Source organism: Sarcophilus harrisii, chromosome 6 (assembly GCF_902635505.1).
Source record: "Sarcophilus harrisii chromosome 6, mSarHar1.11, whole genome shotgun sequence".
Lineage (NCBI taxonomy): Eukaryota > Metazoa > Chordata > Mammalia > Dasyuromorphia > Dasyuridae > Sarcophilus > Sarcophilus harrisii.
In genome coordinates, this window is record NC_045431.1 from 248,923,931 (window position 1) to 248,951,617 (window position 27,687).

The 27,687-nt window shown below is 47.8% G+C and overlaps 1 protein-coding gene across 3 annotated transcripts; it reads left to right on the forward strand.

The window, feature by feature from the left end:
• Positions 1-579: 579 nt before the first annotated feature.
• SLC43A1 (solute carrier family 43 member 1) lies at positions 580-27,408 on the forward strand. 3 transcript variants are annotated; one of them, XM_012552719.3, is made up of 15 exons: positions 580-794; positions 2,156-2,421; positions 8,445-8,631; positions 11,457-11,512; positions 11,749-11,825; positions 16,106-16,198; positions 16,621-16,754; positions 18,413-18,591; positions 19,339-19,485; positions 19,620-19,655; positions 20,278-20,416; positions 20,936-21,077; positions 22,762-22,835; positions 23,947-24,070; positions 24,555-27,408. In XM_012552719.3, the coding sequence occupies exons 2-15, from the start codon at positions 2,190-2,192 to the stop codon at positions 24,693-24,695; spliced, it is 1,761 nt and encodes a 586-aa protein (XP_012408173.1). In that variant the 5' UTR covers positions 580-794; positions 2,156-2,189; the 3' UTR covers positions 24,696-27,408. The 3 variants fall into 3 exon arrangements, with proteins under 3 accessions (XP_012408173.1, XP_012408174.1, XP_031799764.1); XM_012552720.3 differs by having other exon boundaries at positions 2,255-2,421; XM_031943904.1 differs by lacking the exon at positions 580-794 and adding an exon at positions 1,223-1,455 and having other exon boundaries at positions 2,255-2,421.
• Positions 27,409-27,687: the final 279 nt, after the last annotated feature.

The window sequence follows — 27,687 nt, forward strand, 5'->3', positions numbered from 1 at the left end:
ACCTGAAAGAGCAGAAGAGTAATAATTATAGCTCAGGTCATTCATTCACGTGTTGAGATAAGAGAGAAGGGCTGTTTGCCTTATACAAGAAACCCTAAACCCTAAGCACCTAGCCAAGATCTTTCCAATATTAATTATATTGCAAAGTTTAAGGGATGATGGGAAGAGAAGAGATTCAGGAGCTGTAAATGATGTTTCCTTAGTTCATGGAAGTAGAAAAGTCTTAATCAGCTGAGTGCCTTCATGGTCTCGTCAACAGTTCCTGCAGGACCTTCCCCCATCTGAGGTCATTTTATTTTGCAAAGGAGTGGAACGGCCTGTTGACTTTTTTCTTGGGGGCCCAGATTGAGACTCCTTTCTGGGGTGTGCTCTGAATGGGTAACTGATTTGGAGCTCCAGAGATCACGTGTCGTTGAAAGTGAACTGAGGGCGGAGAAGCCTGTGAATAATGAGCTCCTGGCCTCTGGGGCAGGCTGGGAGGGGTGTGTGTGTACCCACTATCAATTCTCTGAGGTCCGATTGGTCAAATGGGGAGGATTGGGGCCGGGCCGGCTTCCTGACATCATTGTCAGAGGTGGGCTTAGCGCTCCCCGTCCGCGTGTTTGCCTACTTCCCAGCCCGGCGTGGACGGGATCTTGGGGTGCCTTTAAAGGTGGGAAGGGGAGCTGCTCGGCCGGACTCTCTGATTGAGGGAGGGACAGCCTGGCTGGGGAACTGAGGCAGAGCGCAGGCAGAGTGACAGGGGGCGTTGCAGGCGAGCCCCCAACCGTGAGACAGCCCGAGTGAAAGCCCAGGTGAGTGCGGGGAGTCGGGGTGGGCCACGGGCTGCCAGACGGGGCTGCCAGGGCCGGCTGTGCTGGCTCCGATCCCCACCCACCCGGCTCTCTGACCTCCTCTCTGTGCCCCGGTGATCGCTCCCCTCACAGCAGAAAGTCCGGAGATCTGGATTCAAATCCCATTTCGTCTGCTGGCTCAGCGCTGTGGAGGACTTGGGGCATCCCCCGGCCCTCTCTGGCTCTGGCTGCCCCCTGTGCCGGGAAAGCGGGGAGCTTGGGGTGGGGGTGGGGGCGCCAAGAAGGTCACTTCCAGCTTGAAGTGCCAGGACCCGCTGCTGCCTCCCTTCTCCCCTCTTTCCACCCTCCTGCTCTTTAGCTCTCGCTCGGCCGCCCTCCCCGGCCCATCCCGAGCCGGCCTCCGGCTGCCCCCCCCCGTCCCCGCCCCCGCCCGCCCCACACCGTCCCGGCCCTCCGCCCCGCACCGCTGACCCAAGCTCGGGGAGCCCCGCTCTGCTCGATTTCTCTGCCTTGCACACACACGCGCGCGCACACGCGCACACACTCACTTTATCTGCGCCTCTCACTAGTCCCGACACCCTTATAAAGTCAGCGGCTGACAGACTTCCTGCCCCAGCCCCAAACCCCCTCTCCGGCCCGGCCCAGGCGGCTAGCACACCAGGCAGGTCGGGGTGAGGGGGGTGGGGGAGGGGGAAGAGACCTGGAGGGGGGGAGGAGGAGAAGCCAACTCGGGTCTTCATCCACGTGGCAACTGCAGCCTTAGCCAGGGGAACCTTCACTGTGGGGACCCGGGTCTGAGGGGCAGCAGCCAGGAAGAGCCTCATGGGTGGAGTGGGGGCTGCTGGGGGCAGGAAGGCGCTGGGAGGAGGGGGAGGGGGGGCACTGGGTGGGGAGAGCCGACCTGGACAGGAGGGAACACACTTGGAGGAAGGTGCTGCAGCCTAGGGACAACAGGAAGAGGGGGCTGGGACCCTCCCAGACTTCCCTTTCCTTTTTGTATTTGCCTTTAGGGGTGCTTTAGGGGAGTCCAAAGGCAGGGACATGAATGGCCCAGCCTTCTCTCTGTCCCCTGTTGACCCTTCTGGACTGTTCACCCCCGAGGAGGGCCTGTGGTTTTCAAGAAGTTGGGGGGACAACCCCATTCTTACGGGGAGGAGGGTGGCACGTTTCCAGGGTCCTGGGAAGACCCCCATCGTTCCTGGGGGGAAGGGGATGGCAGAGTGCCAGAAACAGGCACACAGTGCTGCCTTTATCTCGGAAGGAGTCCCGGAGAGGTCCCTGTGCAGCCCTGTTCTGGCACTGGCCCTGTCTGGGAGTCCCAGGCTCCTGAGAGCGGAATAAAAGCTCGATTTCTCTATCAGAAAGAAGCAGGCAGGATTAGCCAGCCGGGCCGCTATGATCCGGGGACACTCCCAGGCTGCTCTTCGAGGCCCCGCACTCACTGCCCTGTTCCTTGGCAGCCTAGAAGCCAGCATGGCTCCGACGCTAGCCCAGGCCTACCGGCGGCGATGGTGGATGGCCTCCACGGCCTTGGTGGAGAACCTGTTCTTCTCCGCCGTCCTTTTTGGCTGGGGCTCCCTGCTCATCATGCTACAGAACGAAGGCTTCTACTCCCACCTTTGTCCAGGTGAGTGGTAAAATCACAACTGGTGGGTCTCGCTCTTACCACGGTGACTTCCTGTACCTGGAAGAGAAGGATGAAGGTACGGTGGAAGGATGGTTGGATTTGGAGTCAAGGGTCCTGGGTTCAAATTCCGACTCTCCGACTTATTTCCTGTGTGTAACTTGGACAAGTCATTTATCTAGATAGCTTCTAAAGTTCTTTTCCACTCACAAGCTCCTTTAATCTTCATAAGATGATGTTTCCTAGGAGCTGAGGGCAGAGAGGCTGAAGAAAGATGATAGAGAGAAGGAACACGATGGAGTGAGAAAGTACTGTCCTTGGAATCCTGATGAGCAATTGAGCAAATGTGTGACCCTGAGCAGGTCACTTAACCTCTCGGGATCCAGTTCCCTCTTGGGTAACCTTGAGGAGGTTGGACTTTATGAACTCTTAAAGTCCCTTTTGGTTCTAAATCCATGATCCAATGAGGGGATCAGGAAGGAGGGTGTTGCAGTGCTCAGGGGGCTGGGAGCTCTAGTGCTATTCTGGGCTTTGCTGGTGTTATTTATCCAATGAACAGTAAAGAAAGTAAAATGTCACAGTGGATAGAGTGGCCATCTGTGGAGTCGGAAGGACCGGAGTTCAAATCTGGCCTCAGACACTTAGTAACTGCTTAATCCTGGGCCGGTCACTTAATCCTGTGTGCCTCAGTTTCCTCATCTGTCAAGTTTACTGGAGAAAACGACAAATTGCTCTATTATCTTTGCCAAGAAAACCCCAGATGAGGGCGAAAAGACTAAGACATTAGTAGAATCGGCTAAACGATAACAATATCCTACCAGCATACCCTTATGAGATTGTTGTGAGTGCTTTTGAAAAGCTTGATTCCAATATTAAGCCACCAGAAATAATCCCTCTTAGAGAAATAGGTTTTCTGTTTCTGCGAGATATATTCAAAACAAAACAAGACAGCCTCATTCCTCTTCCCACCCCCGCCTTCCAACTACCACCTTCACTTTCTAGCTATGTGACCTTGTCCAAGTGACTTTTAGCTTTCTGAGATACCACGGCCTCATGAAAAATGCAGCTAATAATACCGTACTGGCTACCTCTTCCAATGCTGGAGTGGAGAATGCACTGCCTGGTTTAAGGATTTCATAAATATCAATTGTTATTCTCTGTGCTTTTGGATTTGGTGCCCAAATATAAGCTCCGAGGACCTCCCTGTAGCTTCAGAAGCCGGGCAAAGGCTCAGCATAAACACTGTATTTCAGTTGAGAAGCTCAGTTAGGGACTGTGAATTCCAACATTTGTTAACATAGGGAATTTTGGGACATCTGTGTTTTCAGATGGACTCAGAGGACAAGGACTGGGCTAGGCGCTAGCTGGGAGAGGGACCTGATACCTGATATTCTAATCCGGGGATCCTCAAACTTTTTAAATAGGGGGCCAGTTCATTGTCCCTCAGACTGTTGGAGGGCCGGACTATAGTAAAAACAAAGACTTTGTGTTGTGGGCCTTTAAATAAAGAAACTTCATAGCCCTGGGTGAGGGGGATAAACGTCCTCAGCTGCTGCATGTGGCCCACAGGCGTAGTTTGAAGACCCCTATGTAATTCTAGGAAGGAGAAGTGAATCTTCTGTGAAGGAGGAACTTTATATGGCAGCTGTGTTTTGGAAATCAAGATGGACCAGCTCGGCTTGTTGGGACTGGCCCAGCCATCTCCTTCTCCTTTGTTCCTTCCCAGGCTGGGACCACTCTCCGAGATACAGGAAAATGGGCTTGATATCAGAAAACCTTGGTTCCCTTTCTAACTCTAAAATTTACAAACTATGTGATCCAGAATAGGTTGCTTTCCCTCTCTGGATCTCAGTTGCATCTATCGGATGATAGTGTTATGCTAGGTGATCTCCAAAGTCCCATATTCTCTAATAGTCTTTGTTCTAAAGGCCCTTTAAATTCTAAATCCTATTTCATTTCCACACGCACCTTTTAGCCAGCTCTTCAGTGATGCAGCTCTAGGTTTAGAGCTGGAAGGAAAGAACCTCAGAGACCATCTAGTTCACTCCCTCTCATTTCACATATGAGGAAACAGATCTAGAGTCTTTAATGGGCTTGCCTTGGATCATGTAAGTAATAATCATCCGAGATGGGATTTTGTTATGGGCCAGAACTCTGAACTTGAAACAAAGGATTCTTACAAGGTATTAAATGGAATTGAGGAGACAGTGGTTATCTAGTTAGCATGGTTCAGTGGGATCGATCTGATCCTACAAGGAGATGTTATGGGCCAGAACTTGATACAGGGTACTAAGTGGAATTGAGGAGACAATGGTTAATTCTAGTTTAATCCTACAACAAATAATGATTTTCTAGTGATATAATGACTGGTTTATACTCGGTGTAGAGCATATAAACTGGTAGCCTTAGCCAAGATTAATTCAGGGGAGATTCGGAAGCTAGAGAAGAAAGGCGGGAGTTCAAGTTCACGGAACCAAGGAGAGAGAGAGGCCTTTAAGAAAGCTAACTGGGCCCCAGGGAAGGAGAGGAGACTTTGAAAGAGATAATAAGGGATTTGGACTTTAACCCCTGGCTACTCATGTAGTGATTACTCTGACCGAAAGGAAGGCTGCCCTCAAAGACCCCCAAGAAACCGAACCAGAGAACATTATAGGATTTGAATCCAGATCCTCTGAGATAAGTCACATTCAGTCCAGGTCCACTATTATAGGGACTCTGTCTCTTGTTCGTTGGGAAAAAAAAAATACCTCCCTCTTCTCCCCCTGTCTCAAAGCCTCTTGAGAGAGGTATGTGTGAGAGAGATAATCTTAACCTTCCTCTTCTAAAACCTCAACAGCTCCCATCCCACGCTGGGGGGTCTGATCTTGTTGCCCAACCACTTACTGGGGTTACACGAGGAAAGAGCAGGTGGAGAAGGGGTGGAGACTCTGACTCCTGGCACTAATTGCAGGGTGATAGGGGGAGAAGGAGGGATCGAGATTAACACTGGCTGCCTGCCTGCAGTGTTATTGCCAACTAAGGCCAGTGAAAGAGGGCAGTTTGGGCAGGGAGAGGTTAGGTCTGGATGGCAGAGATAGGAGCCTAGGGAAAAATTAGGGCGGCTCTGAGTCTCTGGGTGTTTGTGTTGTGTGTGTTTGTCTGTTAGGGAGAAGGTTAGTGGGAGAGTTTAGGAGAAGGAAGGGTCAGGGACCTGTTCCCACATGAAAGCGTATTCCCATGTCCTTGGTCCAAAGGGCTCTTCCCACCTGATGCCTGATGTTCCCTTGGGCTGTCCAGATTTCAGAGCTGGCCTCTGGACCAGCTCTCCTATTGCTTCTCTTCTTCATTCTTAAGACATCTGAGGATCCCCAGAAGTGGGAAGGAGGACAGAGCTACGCTGCTGTGAGGGGTGGCACATGGTGGTGATAGGAAAAGTAGCACGTCTTCTTGCCATGGCCTGCTACTAAGAGTATTCTTCCAAGTGCCAAGAGTTGTCACTTTCCAGCTTCCCTTGTGTGCCCTCAGGCAAATTCATTCTCCTCTCCAAATCCGCTTCTTTATGTGTAAAATAGAGGAGTACCATTTTATCCTAACTCACACCGAGGGAATAAAAGGAGATATGAAAATACTTTGGTTAAAAAGTGGAAAGTAGCACCTGAGAGTCACAGTCTCTCATTTTACAGATAAGGAAATGAAGGCCCCAATAAGGGAAGTGGCTTGTCCAAGATCACAAGACATTGAGGAGTGAGATTGAAACCCTGGTCCTCTGCCTTGGAACCTAGGATTTTTCATTACATCTTACTGTTTCCTCAAATATACCATATGATGTTAGGTATCATTATTATAATCCCTTTAGCTCTCTTTCTTTAAATATATATCTAGATATCTACATATAGATATCTAGATATAGATATAATGGCTAGCTGTATGACCCTAAGCAAGTCACTTAACCCCAATTGCCTCATTGTATATGTATAGACAGATAGACTGATTGACTGGAGGAAATCTAGTCTTATTGTCTATGACTGGAATATACCCCATGGAGTTTGCTTAGCAGGGTTCATGGGTGTTCTCTAATCTGAATTGATGGGGTGATTATATTAGATACATAAATATATATTTAAAAACCTTATTATTTTCCAATGATACCTTCCCCCCAGCTTCCCCAATTGTGTCCTTCTTTGTTACTATCCCTCCCTTTCTTGGCCATTTTCATTTTGGAGGGATGGATGTTTTCTTCCTGGTGCAATACCATCACTCCACAACTGGGGTCCAAGGCAGAAGGTGACTCTGTTCTCAGAGTTTGGGGAAGAATGGATATCATAAGGTTCAAAATATAATTCACCAGTCCTTTCTTAAGTTCATGTGTGCCCAGTACAGTATGAGGTGGCAGAACAACATAGAAAAGGTTAGACTAGTGTTCCTTAAGCACAGAGCAGCTAGGTGGCACTGTAGTGCATAGAGCATTGGACCAGGAGTTAGCAAGACTCATTTTCATGAGTTCAAATCCAGCCTCAGAATCTTAGCAACTGTGCGACCCTGGCCAAGTCACTTAATCTTCTTTTTCTCAGTTCCTCGTCTATAAAATAAACTGGAAGGGCAGCTAGATAGTGCACGAAGGGTCAGACCCAACTATAGTGACTCAGCAACAACAAAATGAGCTGGAGAAGGAAATGGCAAACCACTCCAGTATCTTTGCCAAGAAAACCCCAAATGGGGTCACGAAGAGTCAAACGTGACTAAAAATGACTAAACAACAAACTTGACCTCAGCAGGCAAAAGTTGAAGAACAGTGAGCGGAAGTCCAAAGCTACAGATTTCAGCTTGATGGATGAAAGGTAAAAACAGCCAAAAAATTAGAACTGGCCCAAAGTAGAATGGTTTCCCCCGGAAGTCTCCCTTCACTAGAGTTCTTTAGTCTCAGGCTTGTTGAAGCAGGGATCTCTTCTTCCGGTGGGGCTCGTGGAAATTGTGCTCCGTGTTCTGAAGTTCCTTTTCAGCTCAAGATTCTGAAGTTCTGAGTTTAGAGTCTAGGGGAGCGGGGAAGATAAGGCTGGTAGCCACTCAAAGGGAAAAATATACTTGAGGACATTTATAAAGCAATTTTTGTCAGTGTACCTGTATGTGTGTGTGTGTGTGTGTGTGTGTGTGTGTGTCTGAGTGAATGCTTACCAGGTACATGTGGTGCATAAATATGGAGGGAAGGAATAGTTGGCTCTGGCAGCAAGTTACCTGGCTGGGAGATAGGAGATTTAGGTCAAAATCCCTGCTCTTTCTGAACCTTACATGTAGTTTTTCAGTCATGTCTGTGATCCCCTTTGGTTTTTTTTTTTTTTTCGCTAAGATACTGCAGTGGTTTACTATTTCTTTCTCTAGCTCATTTTTACAGATGAGGAAACTGAGGCAAATAGAATTAAGTGACGTGTCCCGAGTCACACAGCTAGGAAGTGGCTGAAGGTAGATTTGAATTCAGAAAAATGAGTCTTCCTGACTCCAAGCCTGGCATTCTATCCACTTTGATACCTAGGGGTGGGTGGGGGCTGGGGGACCAGATCTGAATGTTCTCTTTGGTTGCATTGACCATGGGCAGAAAGTGGTTTCTAATCCTCTTGATTTGGTTGCAACTTGGTTTGCTTGGCAGCAGTTAAGTTCAGGAACCTTGCTCCTTAATCTGTGTCCCTTTGGGGTGGGGTAGCAGAGTGGAAGGGGGAGATATGGAATTGTCTAAAGTAGGTTCATAAGAATCTGACTAATAAACCAAAGGACAGACATTGAAGTTAATGCTGAAAAATCTATGTGTTGTTCGAATAGGAGAATACTCATATCTGCTGGTCAGAGCATCTTCTGTCCCGGAGCAATGGCAAGCCAAACTGACATTAGAGAAAAAGAAATCCGGTTGTCTTGTTCTTCCCTATTCTGTGTACACAGAGAATGTCGGCTATGGGGGTGCAGGGACTCTTTTCCTTTTTATCTTTGCTCCCTGGGTGCCAAACATTGCTTGTCAGTGTTTCTTGAAGTCTTTGAATGGTTCTTTTTGTCCTTCCCAGAGAGGAACAGCACCAACAGTAGTGAGCTCCAGCTTCTGACTGAGCTGGAGTGGCCCACCTGTGAAAAGCAGGAGGAAATGTTGAACTTGGGCTTCACCATCGGCTCCTTTGTTCTGAGCGCTACCACCCTGCCCCTGGGCATCCTCATGGACCGTTTCGGGCCCCGCCCCCTTCGCCTGGTTGGCAGGTAAAGAAAGGGAAAGGGAAGCACAGTTGGAGGGGGGAGGAAGGGGAGGCTGGGAACAGAAAAGACAATGAGCCTTGACTTGAGCTTTTGCTCCCAAGACTTGGATTTGAGCCTTTTCTCAGTTATAAGGTGTGTGATGGTGAACAAATCACTCACTCTAGGACCATTGTGTAGGCCATTTTTTCCTTTAGAATTCAGTTAACTTAGCTGCAAAATGAGGTTAGAAAAACCCATGTCTAACGTATGGATTTCAGATTTGGGTAGAGCGGTAGTGTGTGAGTTGAAGACCATGTATTTCAGGGAGCTATTAGTAGAAGGCTGGCTACCAGATGATTCCATTCAATCCAGTAAATCATTAGTCTGTTATTGTCCTTAAGGATGTTATCACTTCTTAGATAGGATGACGCTTATATATAGATAGTCCATAAGTTGGAAAATGCATAAAGGCAAAGGAAAAGTCGAAGAGAATTATCAGACTGACACAAACAGGGAGGGAGCAATGAATTTTTGGCTTCTGCACTTCTGAAGGCATGAAAGAGTTCTAGCTGCAACAGGGACACGATGAAATCGGTCATTTTAAAAATTTTTGTTTGAATTTTCTTAAATGAACAATTAAAGATTTACCAAACCCTACTCTGTGGAAGACCCTATTCTAGTTGCTAGAGATGTAAAGAAGCTGGGGAAGCTTCTTAGTCTCAAGTTACCTACATTTTAATAGGAGAAACACAAGCTATTCGTATTATAAATGCAATCTGAGGAAGGGAGTTAGGTGAAATGGATAGTGTTGGGCCTGGAGACAGGTTTGAATCCTCCCTCAGTTATTTACGAGCTGGGTAACTTTAGGCAAGTCACATAACCTTTCTATAAAATTGAGATAATAAAATCACAGGGTTATTGTGAGGATCAAATGAGATAATATTGTAAAATACATTGTAAAGCTTAAAGAGATACATAAATACTATCCAATGATATGATAAGGAGGAGGAGAATATTATATACATATGTGTATACATATATAATACATTGTAAAACTTAAAGAGATACATAAATGCTACCTAATGAGGAGGATGAGAATATTAGTGATATATAATATATATAAAATACATTGTAAAACTTAAAGAGATACATAAATGCTATCTAATGATGAGGAAGAGGATAATGAAAATGACTACAATGATTAAATGTTCCATTTGAAGAGGGAGAGAACCCTTCCAATCTCCTCCTCCTTAACCTCCAATTTCCTCATTTATAAAATGAGCTGGAGAAGGAAACAGCAAACCATTCCAGACTTTTGCTAGGAAAACTCCAAATGGGATCATGAAGAGGTGAACATGACTGGACAAAAACAACAGGCAGAAGACTAGAGTCCAAGTTCTGATTGTATCATTTACCACCTGCTAAATGACTAAATAAGTTAATTTAGCCTCCTGGGGTCTCAGTTTTCTCATCTGGTAACTGAAAGGGTTGGACCAGATCTATGATCTGATCTCTCTAGCCCTCAGTTTCTTCATTTGTAAAATGGGAGGAAAGTAGAAATCTGGATGATCTCTACTCTCCCTTACAACTCTAAAAAGTATGATCAAATCATTGATGAACAAGCATTTATTAAGCACCTATTGTAAGGCACCATGCTTGCTACTAGAGATACTAAGACAAAAAAGAAATGCTTCCTGCCTTCATAGAGCTTACGTTGTACTGATGGGAAGGAGAAAAAAAAAACCTCAACAACACAGATAAATCTATCCAAAGTGATTTCAGGGGAGAGCACTAGCAATTGGGTGAAGGGGAATCAGAGACAGCATCTGAGCTCAACCTTAAAGAGAACAGGGGATTCCTAAGAAAAAGAAATAAGGAGAGAAAGCATTTCAGACATTGGGGAGAGTTTCTACCAAGTCACAGAGTGGGATATGGAATGCCATGTATAGGGAAGAACAAACAGGTGAGCTGCAATGTAGAATTCCTGAGGGAAATGTACAGTAAGTGACCTGTAACAGATGGGCTTTAAATGCCAAATAGAGAAGGTTGTATTTTATCCTAGGAGTAAAAGGGAGACACTGGAGGTTCTTAAATGGGAGGAAGGAAATGACATGGTCAGACCTTTAGGAAAATCACTTTGGACAGATGAAGGATGCATCTGAATAAAGATGAGGCTTGATTTTGATAGATGGGAACAATTAGAAAACTAATTCTTTCTAATGTCACAGGGAGAAGTAACGAGAACTTTAGGGACTCAATTTCATATAAGTAACATGTGAGAGATATATATGAAGATAGACTCAACTAGACTTGGCGACTGATTGGCTGTGTGATGTGATGGAGGGCGGAAGAGGAGGCTATGAAGTGTCCAAGGTTTTTGAGGAATGTTATACTCAACAGAAATATACAAGTTAAAAAACTACTTGGGGGTGAAGAGTTCCTTGTAGTTGTGATTGTTTTTAACGGATGGGAATGAACTAGTGGGAGCTTTTCTTTGAAAAGAAGCCATTTTATTGATGGTATTTGTCTTTACATCATTTGCATTTCTAAATATTCTGTCCTATCTGCCTCCATCCAGAGAACCATCCCTTGTAAGGATAAAAAAGGAAGAGAAAATAGATAACTAACTGTTTTGGATAGCTAATGATGGGGATGACCAGTAAGTAGGTGGAAATTTGGAACTAGATGAGAAGAAGGACTATGGGTCTAGTTTGATCAGCTAAAGTGACAGAGTTGTATTGAGGAAAGTTTTTTTACAAACGGTAAAGCATAATAGAAGGATGAGGTTATCATCGGTCCAGCATTATTATCCTTCTCCATCATCTCTTATCATCCCGTGGTCTCCACAGCTCCAGTTTCGCAGCTTCCTGTGCCCTGATGGCTCTGGCTGCTCAGAATCGCTTAGGTGAGAGACAGCGCTCTGTGGTCTGTTCCCTCCATCTTCCCTCTCTGTTCCCCGGGTCACAGTCCCACTCTCTCCCTTGCTGCAGCCCCCCACCTGGGACCCCACTATTGCAGATTTCTGGAGGGAAAGAAGCCTAGGGCTGTCAGGGGTGGGATGGGAAGTGCCAGTTGTCCCTCCCCTTCCATATGCTGCTCAGACTTTGCTCTCACACCTGGCTCTCTATATCCGGCCTCTAGTTTTGTCCCCACTCATCTTTCTGGCCTTGTCTCTGAATGGCTTCGGTGGCATCTGTCTGACCTTCACTTCGCTCACTGTGAGTTCTGGGCCCTTGCCGGGAGCTGCCTGGTGGTGGTGGGGTATGGCCTAGAAGGGAAGCCCGGGGCAGAAGGTAGCTGCCTCCAGGAATGGTGGTGGCTGGGGGTTTCGTGTGTGTATGTGAGTGTGAGCATGTGTGCGTGGGGGGATGGGAGGAGTGGTGCTGGTAGTGGGCTGCAGGCGTGTGTGTGAGCATGTGTGTATCTCTGTGTATGAGTGTACATGGTAGGAGGAGTGGTGGTGGTTGTGGGCTACAGGTGTGTGTAAGCATGTGTGTATGTGTGTATATGGTGGAAGGAGTGGTGCTGCTTATGGGGCTGCATGTGTGTATGTGTGTATGTATGTACATGGTGGGAGGAGTGGTGCTACTTGTGGCGTGTATGAGCATATGTGTATATGTGTATGTGTGTACATGGTGGGATGAGTGTTACTGCTTGTGGCGTGTGTGAGCATGTGTGTATGTGTGTGTGCACAGTGAGGGACGGGAGGAGTGGTGGTGGTTGTGGCGTGTATGAGCATGTGTGTATGTGTGTGTATGTATGTGTGTACATGGTGGGAGGAGTGGTGCTGCTTGTGGGGCTGTATGTGTATATCTGTGTGTATGTGTGTACATGGAGGAGTGGTGCTGCTTGTGGGGCTGTATGTGTATATCTGTGTGTATGTGTGTACATGGTGGGAGGAGTGGTGCTGCTTGTGGCGTGTGTGAGCATGTGTGTATGTGTGTATGTGTGTACATGGTGGGATGAGTGTTACTGCTTGTGGCGTGTGTGAGCATGTGTGTATGTGTGTGTGCACAGTGAGGGACGGGAGGAGTGGTGGTGGTTGTGGCGTGTATGAGCATGTGTGTATGTGTGTGTATGTATGTGTGTACATGGTGGGAGGAGTGGTGCTGCTTGTGGGGCTGTATGTGTATATCTGTGTGTATGTGTGTACATGGTGGGAGGAGTGGTGCTGCTTGTGGCGTGTGTGTGAGCATGTGTGTATGTGTGTGTGCACAGTGAGGGACGGGAGGAGTGGTGGTGGTTGTGGGCGTAAGCATGTGTGTATGTGTGTGTGTGTATGTGTGTATATGGTGGAAGGAGTGGTGCTGCTTATGGGGCTGCATGTGTGTATGTGTGTATGTATGTACATGGTGGGAGGAGTGGTGCTACTTGTGGCGTGTATGAGCATATGTGTATATGTGTATGTGTGTACATGGTGGGATGAGTGTTACTGCTTGTGGCGTGTGTGAGCATGTGTGTATGTGTGTGTGCACAGTGAGGGACGGGAGGAGTGGTGGTGGTTGTGGCGTGTATGAGCATGTGTGTATGTGTGTGTATGTATGTGTGTACATGGTGGGAGGAGTGGTGCTGCTTGTGGGGCTGTATGTGTATATCTGTGTGTATGTGTGTACATGGAGGAGTGGTGCTGCTTGTGGGGCTGTATGTGTATATCTGTGTGTATGTGTGTACATGGTGGGAGGAGTGGTGCTGCTTGTGGCGTGTGTGAGCATGTGTGTATGTGTGTGTGCACAGTGAGGGACGGGAGGAGTGGTGGTGGTTGTGGGCTGCAGGCGCGTTGTATGTGCGTGGGTGGGCACGTGTGTGTGGGCACGGGTGCGTGTGTGCGCGGTGGGGGGCGGGAGGAGTGGTGGTGGTCCCGCGTGTGGGGTTGGGAGAGGTGTGCCTGCGCTCAGCCAAGGCCATGTTTATCTGTGGCTTTGACTCATCCGGGCGCTTTGGGCTGACTTTCCCCCGCCCCGAGGGGTAGCATTTCACTCCTGCCCGGGGACATTGCACAATTCTCGGGAATGAGGACTGCCGCCTGCCTCCAGCTCCCTCGTTGCGGGGGGGCATGAAGCCAAGGGCGCCGAGATTAGCCTTCGTGGGCCTGCGTCTTCGTCCCTTCTTAGCTCCAGGGCACAGGAGTGGGTGCTTTTCTTTTCCTTCTTCCCACTTTTCTTCCTTCCCTTTTTCTTTCCTTTTTCACCCTCCTCCCCTATTTCCTTTCTCTCCCCCTTTTCTCCCCCCTCCCCCCCCTTACTACTCTCTGGCTCCTTCCTCTCCCAATCCACATCCTTTCCCCTCCCCCTTTCTCTCTTCATTCCCGGCTCCTTCCCCCAGGTCTGGACTCTAGGGGTCGAGCGCAATCCCGGTATCCTCCCCTGGGGGCAGGAGGAGGAGGCCCCCTATCCCCGGCCAGGAAACTGCCTGATAACTGGCTCCAGCATCGGGCCCCCTCGGGCACACCCCCGCTTCCCACCCCCCGCGGGGAGTCGCTGACCAATGGAGGGCCTGAACCGCCCGCCCCACCCCTCCAAGGCCCCGCCCCCGTCTCCCCTCCCACCTCCAGCACTCCTCCCAGTCTCTCCCCTGCACCGGCAGCGGTTTCGGGCTGTGTTGGGACAGCTTGTGCCTCCCGACCCACTGTTTGCTAAAGCCCAGTTAGCCGACTGGAAGTCAGAGCTGGCTCTCCCTCCCCCTCCTGGGGAAACCGCGAGCTGGCCGTCCCCTCCTGCTGGGGGAGAGGAGTCCTGCCTGCAAAGAGCCTCCTTTTGGGGACCTTGGCACCCTTCTTTGATTCCCTTGGCAGCTGGCCTCTCAGACACAGGAAAGCAGGGAAACATCTGCCCCAGTGTGGGTGGCCAGCTTACCGCCATTTCCTTTCTCAAGACCCGGGAGCATTTAGGCTAGACCACCTTTTCCCCTTTTCTAGGAAAGGCCCTCGGGGCCTGAGATCTGGGGGTAGAAGGGGAGGGAGAACAGGTTGAAAGGACACCATGACTTTGCTCTCCCCTTCCTCCAGGGCCTGGCTGCACCGGGCTTGAGCAAAACATGCCATTAATTATTTCTCTGGTGGCCAACCTGCTCTGAGGTCCTTCTTCCATTCATTGCCTCTTGGTGGCTTGGAGGTAACCCTGAGTCCTTTTAGGTTGTACCCCTCTCTCTCCCACAGGGTGAGAGCTGACAGGGGAGAGGAAAGGTGGTGCGATCTGCACGAGTAGAGGGAGTATCATCACAAGTCCCTAAAACCTCTGGTTAAGTTTCCAACGGAGCGCCTCCATCACAGTCCTAGCCTCCTTTGCTGGCACTGTTAGGGGACCCAATCCCTAAGATCATACTTGGAGCCATGTGGCTAGAAGTGTGTAAGCAGCAGGTTTTAAACTCCATGTCAGGACAGGCTTCCTAATAAACAAAGCTATAAAAAAGTCGGGAATGCTCTCTGTGGAGCTCACACTAAATGCCCCCCAGTAGAGAAGACTGTCATTCAAATATGGGTTGTTCCCTGTGGTCTCCCACGCCCCTTCCGTCTTTGAGACTGAGATTCTGTGAGTTTTTCACCTTTTTTCCTAGACTTTATGAAGACCACCCCTTCCTTCTTCATTATAGAATAAACTTGTTTTTAATAATATCACCGATGCAACTTTATTTACATTTAGATTCATGGCTCCCTGATAAGGTTTGGGAAATGACCTAAACTCCTTAGCATTTGGGGGAGTTGGCCCATCTTTCTCGCCAAGCTATTGGGAAGAATCCCCGGTCCTGATCATGTGTGCATTCTTGTTAGTCTGGTCATCCTGACCCGGGCCGGGCTGGCAGAGTCCACCATCTGAGACCAGCAGCACTTCCCTCTTCTGCCCCCTCTGTCTCTTAGGGCTATGATTCTATAAATTCCCCTTCTTGCCATCCTGTCTCTCCTGGGCCCTTTCACTGTTCCTTCTGTCAAGTTTGTGCAGGTTTGGCAGGTGGGAGACTTCCCCTCCAGGTTGGGCTCCCGGTAGCAGCAGGTGGGATTGCTGGTGTGTGTGTGTGTGCGCGTGTGGGTACGTGTGCCATGGTGGGTAGGGATGGTAATGGTGGGCTAGAATCTTTAAATCTGAGTTGAGAAAGACCCTTAAGACTGCTTGGTTCAGCCCACCTTGGAGAGACTCAAGAATCCCCTCCAGAGGTCCTTGGAGGTCTTAGGGACAGAGGTGGCTAGAAACCAGATAGGGCATCCTTGAGGGGGGCCATGAGAGGCAGCACGCCGCCCTGAAAACCTCAGGGCTGGGAGTCGGGAGATACATCATTCCAGCTCTGTTATCCCTCTGCCCGGTGCCATTTAGCAAATGATTGTGTTTCTGGGAGCCTCGTTTGTCTAATGAAGGAGGCGGACTCGGGGACCTTTCAGGTCCCTTCCATCTTAGAATCCTAGAAGGGTCGGGATTGTCTGAGATTGCCTCCAGTTCTCCGGATCTGGGCTTCTCCAGGTGGAGAGAGCCTCCAACAAGCTGCTTCATCCCTGTATTTTCCCCTCCAGCTGCCCAACATGTTTGGAAACCTCCGATCCACCATCATGTCCCTGATGATCGGCTCTTACGCTTCATCTGCCATCACGTTCCCTGCAATCAAGGTAGAGGCGGCCACCTCCAGCAGCCCCGGCAGGGGTGGGGTGGGAGGAACTTGGCTCTGTACTTCCTGCCCTCTGGGAAGAGCTGGGATAGGGGGCCAGTATCTCTGTTTACAGAACTTCTGGAGTTCAAAGGTCGGAGGCCCCCTCCACACACCATTTGGAGAGACTTTGGTTGGATAGGGGGAAAGTATCGAACTGGAAAACAGGCAGTGTAGGCTAGTGGAGAGAACAGTCAGCTTGTCGACCTTGTCATATACTGGCCATGTCACAGCCATTAGAAGTATTTCCTCAGCCATAAAATCTGCACAGTGTGCTGCAGGGGCTGTGATACTTGGACTGGAGTGTTCCTCAGTGGAGAGGAAAACGTGTTCTAAATGTCCTAGGTCTCTAACTCCTTGGTTGTTCTTTCTTCCATGTTGCAGCTGATCTATGATGCTGGCGTGTCCTTCGTAGTCATCATGTTCACCTGGTCTGCCCTGGCCTGTCTCATTTTCATCAATTGTATCCTCAACTGGCCCAGTGAAACCTTCCCTGCTCCAGAGGAGGCCAGTTACATGTAAGTGTGTGTGTGTGTGTGTGTGTGTGTGTGTGTGTGTGTTTACAGATGGACAGAGAAGAAGGACTCTCTCCTCTCACTGTCCTAGACAGGGCCACTGGGTTGGGAAACTGATTGGGCATTGGATTCACACCAGGATGGAAGGACCGTTTCCTCCCCTTGTTGGCTAGGGGACTCTCGGCAAGTCATCTTCTCTTTCTGAACCCCAGCGTTGGACTAGATGACTTGAGGGTCCTGTCCAAATAGAAATTTTATGATCCCTCTGGAAGGGAAGAGAGCTCTCTTTCTGAAGGGCCCACCAAGGATAAACATAGAAAAACAACTTCAGTTCAATAATGTGCAGAATCCCTGAGGGCCAAGTAAAGAGGCACTAGTGGGCTTAATAGGTCTACAAGCTCCATAGGAGTTATAATGGTTGGCGTAAGCTCTTTGAGGACAAGGATCGTTTTCTTTTTGCCTCCATCTCCATAGTGTCTGTCACAGAACGAGGGTTTAATACATACTTGTTCAGTGAATGAATGAACATGGCAGCCTCCCAAAAGCTAATGTGATCTCTGGTTGCATTAGGAAGGGAGAAGTTTCTAGGAATTCGAAGGTGATGTATGGCTCCCAATGCCTCCCTGGTCAGACGCCATCAGCACTGTTATGTTTCGTTCTGGGGACTACGTCTTAGGAAGGATGGATCATTGATGAGATGGAAGGTGGCAGGTGGCGAAGGGGCTTAAGTCCATGCCATGTGATGGACAGTTGAAACAATGGGGGAAGGTAGTTAGATGCAAAAGAGAATACTTAGTCAAAAAATGATAGCTGTACTTAAGTATCTGAAGGGTGGTAGAAATGGAAAAGGGTAGGTGCAGGGGATACAGTGCCAGGTCTGGAGTCAGCAGGACATGAGTTCAAATCCAGCTTCAGAAAGCTGTGTAAACTTTGTAGTTGTGTAATCCTTGACAAGTCACTGAGAGAAAGAGAAAGAGAGAGGCAGAGACAGATGGAGAGACAGAAACAGAGAAAGGAGGGAGAGAGTGAGAGGAGAGAGAAAGAAAGAGAGAGAGGGAGAAAGAAGAAGAAGAAGAAATGGAAGAGGGATTGGAAATGTTTCCTTTGCCTTCTAACACCTCTCCTCTCCTCTTCATTTAGAGGTATAGAGCTAAATTTATTCTTGATTTAAAGACCAAAAACTTCCTAACCAGTAATACTGTCCCAAACTGAAAGAAGTGACTGTCCAGGGGTAGGGAGATCCAGATTCAAGTCCTGCCTCTTGACTGTGTGATCCTTCACCAATCACTTAAACCTTTTAGGGTACTAGACAATGCTCTAAGAAGGAGGATAATAAGTTTCAGGGAAGATGCTCACCTGCACTGGCATAAGGAGGTCAGTGAAATCTTAGGTCTAGTCTCTATCCCCCACTGCAGATTGGAGTTGGTGGGTTCCTCTTCACTGAAGTTCTTCAGGCAGAGGTTGGATGGCCACTTGTGGAAATGTGCTGCTGGTGGTGATTCTTTGTTAGGCTTGGATTTGACCAAAGGGCCTCATGGCTGCCCAGTTCCCTTGTAACTATGTGAATCTGTTCTAAGGGATCGTTTCTTTGAGGAGTGATGTTCCAGATGCCTCAAGCTCGAATCTCCCATGTTTTCTGTCTCCTCCCCTCCCCCCGATAGGAAAAAGATCAAGGTAAATGGACTGGCCTTGGACCACAAGGTAACTGGCGATCGCTCTTTTGTCCACGTCACTACCACAAGTCAGCAGCTGAACGAGAAGACCCCAAATGTAGAGGAAGAAAGGGAGTTTGATTCGCTATCTCAAGAGGTGGAAAACACCGTGGCTGCTGCTCCCGAGAGTGAGTATCAGATCCAATCTGGAGCTGCTGATTGAAGGGACCCACTGCTGGCCCAGGATTGTGTATGGATGCTGGGGAGGGGGTTGGGTGGCAGGGGTCTCCCAGACACCGAGACAAGGCCTTCGGGCGTCCTGGGTCTAGCTCTTGGCAGCTGCCACTTTCCCCAGCAGCTGCTTCGCTTCTCAGCCCCCTGCAATCCCAGAACTGCTTGCATCACCGTACTCTGGTCATGGGCTCTGGGAATGGACACTTTAGTCACTAGCTTGATGGGTCCCTCTGCTGGTAGGCACTAGGAGCTGCACTCATTCCATGGTCCTGGTTTCTGGGCTGGAAGGAGATGGGAAAAGGGAAAAATCCAAAATGCTGGAGGAATATTGGAGAGGGGAGAAAACACTTCCGCCCTGGGAGAGGGAAGAGCGAGGGAGGGAGACAGAGAGGGGAGAGACTTCATGGTGGAGTGGACTTGAGGGAAGAGCAGGGTTGGCATTTCAGGTAGAAATTGCCTCAAAACCAAGTTATCCAAGAACCGGACAAGCGATGGAAGCTTCTGTTCTACTTGTGTATGGGACTTGCTTGGGTTAAGGTAGGAGGCAGGGAGGGAAGAGATGGGAAGATCAGGACTCAAAGGCAGTGTGTGTGTATGTGTGTGTATGTGAGAGAGAGACAAGAGACAGAGAGATAGAGACAGACAGACAGAGAGATCCTGTTTTCTGGGTTCAGGGAGGGACTTCCCTCTTTTTGTTGCAGAATCTGTCCCCTTTCGGAAAAGCCTCTTTTCCCCCATATTCCTCTGGAGTCTTCTTACCATGGGGATGACCCAGCTTCGGGTGATTTTCTACATGGCTGCCATGAACAAGATGCTGGAGTTCTTAATAACTGGTGGCCAGAAGCTGGGTAAGGATTTCTTCTGGGAAGGAGAGAGGCTATGGAAGACATGATGGGGGAGGGGAAGAGTGTTCTTCAAATGGTCTTCCCTCTATGCAACCCCCTGTGTTTATATTTCTCTGTCTTCTTCCCAACTCTCACAGAAACAGAGAAGGAGATAAGTTATATGAAGGAGCAAGGTAGGTGGTCCCATGTGAGGTAAGAGGCCATGGGGGCATCATGAAGCCACAGACGTTTGAGCTGGAAGAGATCCTTAGACCCTAGAAAGTCAGAGCTAGAAGGGAATCTTCCGACATTCAATGTCAGAGCTGGGTGGGACTGTAAAAAGTAAAGGTCAAAAAAAAAAAAAAAAAAAAGAAAGAAAGTAAAGGTCAGACATAGAAGGGTCCTTCTCATTCATCTTGGGCAGTTGCTTCACTTTGCAGACGAGGATGCTGAGCTTGCTCCCTGTTTCAGCTGCATTGATTCTCCCACCCAATCCTGGGGATAATCTTCAAGTCTAAAAAGCCCCTTGACTGAGGGCAGCTAGGTGGTTCAGTGGATAGAGCGACAGCCCTGAAGTCAGGAGTTCAAATCTGGTCTCAGACACTTAACACTTTCCCGGCTGTGTGATTCTGGGCAAGTCACTTAACCCCAATTGCCTTTGGGGGAAAAAAAATCCCTAGATTAAAAAGTACCTTGAGATGTCCTGGAGGATTTTCTTGCCCCTTCCCCTGGGGAAGAGCAGACAGCAGCTGGGTGAGTGGGTGGGGGGCGCTTCCTGACCCTTACCCACTTCACTTTTCCTCTTGCTGGTACCAGTGGCGTTCTACTCCTCCGTCTTCGGGGCCATGCAGCTGCTTTGCCTCCTCACCTGCCCTTTAATTGGCTACATCATGGACTGGCGAATTAAGGAGTGTGTGGATGATCCCAGCGAGACCACCGCCCTGGAAGAGGCCAGGTGACCCCGAGAGTGCCAATCTTATCTGCAGCTGGGGCGGAATGCGCTTGACTGCAGAACTTCCATGTAGTTTCTTATTCTGCCAGCAAAGAGATTCTATCCTTTATCCCCGGACCACTCTTGCAAAGGACTGGTCAGGCAGAAGGCCCCAAAGGAAAAGCCCCCAGGGCGGAATGGAGCTGGATAGCCCAGCCTTCCTCAGGGCCGATGAAGTCTTTGCTGTCCTTGCTGGCGGCCTTCCATTTTGTGGAGGGCTTCTTGCTTTTACCCAGCTCCCACTGCTTTCTCTGTGTAGGATCCTCCCATCCGGGGCTCTGCCTTGACAAGGCCTAGGATGGAAGAGTGGGGAGCCAGCTCTGGGGAGCACATCTGCCCTTAGGCTGATCAGTGAGAGAGACCCTGATAATCCTTGGCTCAGTTATAGAAGCCCAGAGGAGAGGATGGGGCGGCCATTGTCATTACTCTCCAACCCCCAGGCAATGGATCTCCAGAGCCCAGAGTGACTCTTTGACTTGACAGGGATGGTATTGCTAAGAAGGGGACCAGAATTCGGTACAGAAAGATCCAGAAACTCACCAATGCTATCTACGCCTTTCTTTTGACCAACACTCTGCTGGTAGTCTTTGGGATCACCTGCCTCATTCACAACTTACACCTGCAGGTAACCTCGGCCACTACCCTTGTCTTGCCCACTCCACGGGCACGTTACCTTTGCTTTCCGCGTTCTACATGAATGCTCGGGGTGGACTCCTTATGGTTCCTTCTCTAGCAGGTGACCCGGGGGTAAGCAGGTATGGGGGATCCCGAGAAAACCCCCCAATCAGGGAATCCAGATTTCCTCCTGCTGTTGTGACACAGGGCAAGTCACTTAGGGGGTACAGACCTCCATTTCTTTATCTGCTGAATGACGGACATAAGCATGACAAAGGTGGAAACGTGTTCGGAAGAATTGCACGTGTTTAACCTATATTGGATTATTTGCTGTCTAGGAGAGAGGGGAGGTGGGAAGGGAAGGAGAAAAACTTGGAACACAAGGGCTGCAAGGGTGAATGTTGAGAACTCTCTTTGCATGGATTTTGAAAAATAAAAGGCTATTCTTAGAAAAGGAGGAGGGAAGAAAATAATTTAAAAGTCACTGGAAAATATGATAGACTAGATAAAGATAGCATTGATAGCAACAATAATAATAACTATAAACACAAACCTCAAAGAGGGGATCTAAATGCTATGGGGATCAGATGAAGTGCACAAAAAGGGTGTGTTAGTTCCTGGTTACCCAGGTTAAAAAAAAAAAAAAAAAAAAAACAACTTTCCAGGACACACTTTTTTTTTTAATATTTAATTTATATGATCAGTTTCTTAAGCTTGACATTCAACAAAACCAATAAATCAAATGCTGATTTGTAATGTTTGCCCATTTCCAAGGTGTAAATGCTCACTTTGAAATTTAACAGTTGGGTCTGAGATAGATCTCACCCTTGGATGCAAGTCGTCTTTATCATTTTGTCTGCTACTAAAGTGTGCCAAGGATGCTTTCAGCGAGCTTATAGAGAATGTTTCGGAAGGAAGGAAGGAAGGAAGGAAGGAAGGAAGGAAGGAAGGAAGGAAGGAAGGAAGGAAGGAAGGAAGGAAGGAAGGAAGGAAGCCAAGGAAGGAACGAAGGAAGGAAGGAAGGAAGGAAGGGAGGGAGGAAGAAAGAAAAAGATAACACCCATGCTCACTAAAATGCCCTCTGGAGTTTACAGACTAAGATGCCCTCCGGACCTTACAGATTGGCCCCTCTCCCATCAAAATCCCCTAGTATTTACTTCCTATAAACTTTGTATTTACTTTCACATGCATATATTGCTTCCCTTCAGGCCTCCAAACTCTCACTGGCCTTTAATCTACAGATTTTCCCCTCATCACTTGGGTAGCCACATGGATTGGACAGGGGGAAGGGAGGAGACTGTAGCACGAAGAACAGCAACAAGAATAAGAAGAGTTAGCCCTTATGTAGTGCAGCAAGATGTGCACAGCAATTTACATATAGTAACTCATTTAGTTTGCTTAGGAGATCATTTCAAGAGTTCAGGTGGGAGGTGTTGAAGACCGGAACTAGAGTGGTAGCTGTTTCAGTACCATGAGCTTTCAGTCAGTATTGAGTCATTCTAAGACTAGAGGTATCATTCACTTACCCTTCCCAGAGAGATTTCTTTCCATGTCACTTGTCAGTTCCAAGGGGGATGTCTCTGGACTTGTTTAGGCTAGGAGCACAAGGGCAGAGTCATTGTCCCACTCAAGTCGGGCTCCTGCGGATCTCAGTTTTAACAAACTCTCTCTTGTTCTCCATTTCTTGTTCACAGCTCTTAACCTTCATTCTACACACAGTGATTCGAGGCTTCTTCCACTCTGCCTGTGGGGGGCTCTATGCTGCTGTGTAAGTCACTGGGGATGAATCCCTGGGGTTGGGGGATCTGGATGTGGCTCTTTATCCTACTTATGTTACTAGGCTGCTATTTTCTACTTCCTGGGTTTCGATTTCCTTATCTGTAAAAAATGGGCTAGATGAGCTTTTTCAAAATCTACTGTGGATCATCCCATGAATTGAATTGAATTCCACTACTCCCTGTTTCCCCTGCAGACAGAATTTTAGCTTAGAACCTTGGAGTTTTGCTGGTAATTTAGACCTTTTAATTCAGGGTTCTTAACTTTCCGTGAGTGTCATACTCTGCTTAGACAAACAGTCTAGTGAATTCTAGGAACCCCTTCTCAGAATAATGTTTTTAAGTGGATAAAATAAGATATGTAAAATAAAATATATGGGATGATAAAGGAAACTAATTATACTCAAATATATACAGAAAAAACCATTAAAAACCAAGTTCATTGAGTCCCTAAGTTAAGGGCCTACCACCCAGGGCAGGAATGATTCTCCAGCATTCCTGACTGCTGGTCATTTACTCTCTGCTAGTCCTGGGAAGCTCACTACCTCTTTTCACAACTCTTGCTCAGTAGCTAGAGTTGATACTTAGATTCTGTGCTGAACCTAAATGCCTGTGTTGAGATAAATTCTGCATCCTGATTGTTCTGTCCTTATGGATCACAGATCTGCCTTCTGGAAGAACACGGAACAAAGTCTTCTTTACAAGTTTTTCAGATATCAGAAGACCATTACTCTACCTCTAGTTGCCTTCTCTTCTTCTACTGTTGTTCTATCATTTCAGATTCTTCTTGATTTCATTTAGGGTTTTCTTGAGAAAGATACTAGAGTGGTTTGCTTTTCAGATTATTTTACAAATAAGGAAACTGAGGCAAACAAAGCTGAAGTGTCAGATTCTAGGCCAGCACTCTATCCCCTAAGCCACCTAGCTGTCCTAACCATTTTTCCCTCTTTCAAATGATCATAATTTAGCTGTCACTATCTTGACATGCTCCTTAATATTGGAGTGTGGGGGGGTATGGAGGCATGGGAAGGGACAAAGAACTCTGTTGTACAGGAGGAGGGAAAACTTCATGAGTTTGGGGCTTTGGGCCCCTTTAATTGGCAGGTTTCCTTCTAATCACTTTGGGACCCTGACTGGCCTGCAGTCCACCATCAGTGCCATATTTGCTCTTTTGCAACAGCCTCTTTTCACAGTGGTGGTGGGACCTCTCCATGGAGATGCTTTCTGGGTAAGAGTGGGCATCAGGTCACTGAAGGGAGGTGGGCTGTTGATGGGAGAGAGGCTATTGTTGGGGGGTGGGATGGGGGACTGTTGAGGAAGGGGAAAGGCTGAAGATCTGAAGGAAGGGCTGTGGCTTTGCACCTCTCCTGGCCCTCCTCCCTTCAAGTATTGCTGAATTTGTTACTATAGTGAGAAGAGTTCTGGATATGGCGTTTAAAGACCTGAGTTCCATCCCTAATGCTTGCTTTATGTGAGGCATGGGGCAAATCATTTCAGAAGTAAGCCTTTAAGCCTTACCAATAGTCAACCGGTCCAATCACTATTTCACTGTATAAATAAGAAAACCGAAGCTCAGAAATGAACTGTCCAAGATGACTCAAAGGGAGAGTAGCAAAACTGGGTTTTGAACCCAGGACTTCTTCAGTCAAGTCTCATCTCTATCTTATCTTACCTCTGTGCCTGATCATTGCCACCTCTTTCCCTTTCCTCAGGTGAATCTGGGTCTGCTCTTCTTCTCCCTACTGGGATATCTGCTACCTTCCTACCTCTTCTTCTATCGAGCAAAGTTACAGAAAAAGTTGTCCTCCTCCAAAGCTCCAGAGATGTGCAATTTGCAAGAAACAGTTGCCTAGTTGGGGGGGGCGGGGAGGGGAAGGAGTGCCCCCACTCGGCATACCCAGGAAGAGCAGGAGAAATCGCCCCAGCTTGGAGTGTCTACCTGCAACATATGCACATAGCCACGGGACATGGATTTATAAATATATGAGTTCTATTTTTGTAGGAACTTGCAAAAAAGTCAAAACCAAAAAAACCCCACAAGAACCCAAACCCCCAAAACAAACCACCCCATAACAACCACCCAAAGAAAAAAGAACACAGAGAAACGCTCCATTGATGAAGACTGGGTATGGGCTCCATTGGCAAATCCAGAGTAGAAAGACTTGTCTTTTTCTCTTGAAAACACAAGACTGCCTAGGGCCAGGACTACCTATTGCTCTTTGTGGGTAGAGGTGCCAGCCCGCTGACAGACATTTCTGGAGAAGACACCCATGGGGAGCCCTCCCACCCCCTCACAGGGACTGTGGGATTGGACCCAGGATGGGTATCTGGGCCAGAGCTAGAAGGGAAGCCTGACTTTGAGGGTGGGAGGGCAGGTTCCCTCCTTGTTGCTATTGCTGTGGCTGCTGCCATGGTAGTTGCCACAGTGGAAATAAAAAGGGAAGCGAGAGATACTTGTGTCTGTGCCTCAGGGCAGAGCTGCTACCTGGGAGCCTCCCACGCACAGCCCTCCCCTCCTTTTCCCCACCACTCTCACTCCCCACCCCCCAAACTCCTTGGCATTAAATGGGACACAATCCCAGCTGAGCTCTGAATTCAGTGTACAAATGCCTCGGGTGCCAGCCTGGGTGCCCCCCCCAGGGCTCTGTCTGGCTCCTCCTCACCTTGTTCTCTCCCCATCACTCACTGTAATAGGGGCAGCTTGGAAAATTGCTCAGATACTAAGCCTTTCCCTCACAAGAAGGAAGAAATGCACTCCAGACATGGTTGTGCAAAGTCATGGAGTTGGGAATATCATAGGGATTAATCACACAGGGGCCAGGTTGAGAGTCATGACCGCAGAGTCATGAAAAGGAGTGAAGCATAATAAGAAAAGTGGGCTAGAAATGTCAAGACTTGAGGTTTGTGTTTTCTCCAGATCCAAGATGGAGCCACTGATGCTTTTTGGTTAGGAGGGAGACACGATCCGATCTGTGGTTTGGAAATGCTAATTTGGAAGCTATGTAGGAGATAGGTTTGGAAGGGGAGGGACTTGAAGTAGATAAATCACTTAGGAGGCCATTGGGAGAGTTCAAACTAGAGTTGATGAAGGCCTGAAATAGGGTCGTATCCAAGTGAGTGGAGATACAGGGAGAAATGGGAGAAGTAATGAGGGAGACTGGACAAGATTTGGCGATTAATTGGGGGAAGGAGAGGGATGATCCTCTGCCCTCATGGATTTTTAAATTCTCCTAAGGATGTGACATGATTGATAAAACATGGGGCTTGGAGTGAGGATGACCTGAATTTACATCTTACTACAGATACTAGCTTTTGTCCCCGGGACAAATTACTTGTTTCTTCTTTGCCTCCATTTCCTCATCTGTAAAATGAGGAAATTGGACTTTATGGTCTCTAAGGTTCCTTTCAGCTCTAAATCTTTGAGCCTATGGATGAATATATACATGATGAGGACATGTAAAATGGAACATGATACATAATTTTAATTATACACACACGCATATAATTTGAGGATGGAGAGACTACACCGAGATGATTTCCTGTTGGAGGTGGCACAGGAGCTGAGCCTTGAAGGTAACTATTCTAAGAGGATGAGGTGAGGAATCATGTTTTCCAGGCAAGGACCGTAGCCTGTGCCAAGGCTGAGAGATGGAGTATGGTTAAAAACCAACTAGCCTAGTTTAGCTGAAAGTACAGCATGGAAAGGGGGTGGAGTGAAGTGGGGGAGGGATGTGCAGTAAGCCTGGAAAAGTGGTCAGGAAGTTATGAAGGGACTCAAAGGTCAAGATTAGATAGATTTTTTTTAAATCTTAAAAGCAGTAGGGACCTCTTCTCCCCCTTCCCCCACAAGAGGTGACGTTAGATCTCTGGAAGGTAGAGATTTGAGACAGGGTTTGAAATTATATTCTCTGTGCATCTCTGCCCATTGGACAGCAAATACTACTACTACTAGCAATTAATATTAATAAAGCTCGTTGAGCTTTGCAAAATTCTTTACAAAACATCTCACTGGATCCTCACAATAACCCTAGGAGGTAAGTGCTATTATCTCCATTTTACAAATGAGGAAAGCTAAACAACTTAAGGCACTTGCCCAATGTGCAGGACTACTATAGGTCAGGCACTGTGCTAAGGATACAAAAAGAGGCAAAACACAGCCCCTACCCCCAAGGAGCTCACAGTCCCAGTATACAAAGATAAGTTCTATGCAGGATAAATTGGGGATAGAAAAAAATGGCACTAGAATTAGAAAGGGTTTCGAAAGGCTTCCTGTAGTTGATTTTTTGATTGGGATTTATTTGAAGGAAGCTAGGGAATGGTGGGTGAAGATGAGGAGGGAGAGCCTTCCAAACATGGGGAACAACAGAGAAAATCAAGAGTTGGAAAGTGGGTCGCAGAAAGTGTCTGACGCAGAATTTGAACACCAGCCTTCCGATCTCCAATCCCAGCACCCCTTCCACTACATTTAACTACTGAAAATGAAGAGATTGGATGCATCACAGCTTGGGATCTCATGGGCAGTAAAAATAAAATATCTTGTCATTAAAATACGCAAATTTACCCTTAGAGATTGTCCCCTAAGAAGTCTCCCTTCTTGAAAATTCCTTCTGGCTGCTCAGGTTGAAGGTTCTGTTACTTTTTATTTATTCATCCGGCTACTCCTTTGTTCTTTCGTTCACTTACTTATTGGCGAATATTTGCGTAGCGTTTTGAGTCTCATTCGATCCCCTCAACAACCCTATGAAGTGGGTGCTATTTATCTGCTTTTCACAAATAAGGAAACCGAAGAAATAGAAGAGATCGTGTTTTTGTCCCGTGTGACCGCTCGTCCTCCTGGGGGACACT

Bases quoted from the DNA above. Each gene is read 5' to 3' on its own strand.
- SLC43A1 (XM_012552719.3), top strand. From the start codon at position 2,190: ATGATCCGGGGACACTCCCAGGCTGCTCTTCGAGGCCCCGCACTCACT. The intron at 18,592-19,338 runs GTGAGTATCAGA...TTTTTGTTGCAG, and splicing joins CGTGGCTGCTGCTCCCGAGA to AATCTGTCCCCTTTCGGAAA. The intron at 19,656-20,277 runs GTAGGTGGTCCC...TGCTGGTACCAG, and splicing joins AAGTTATATGAAGGAGCAAG to TGGCGTTCTACTCCTCCGTC.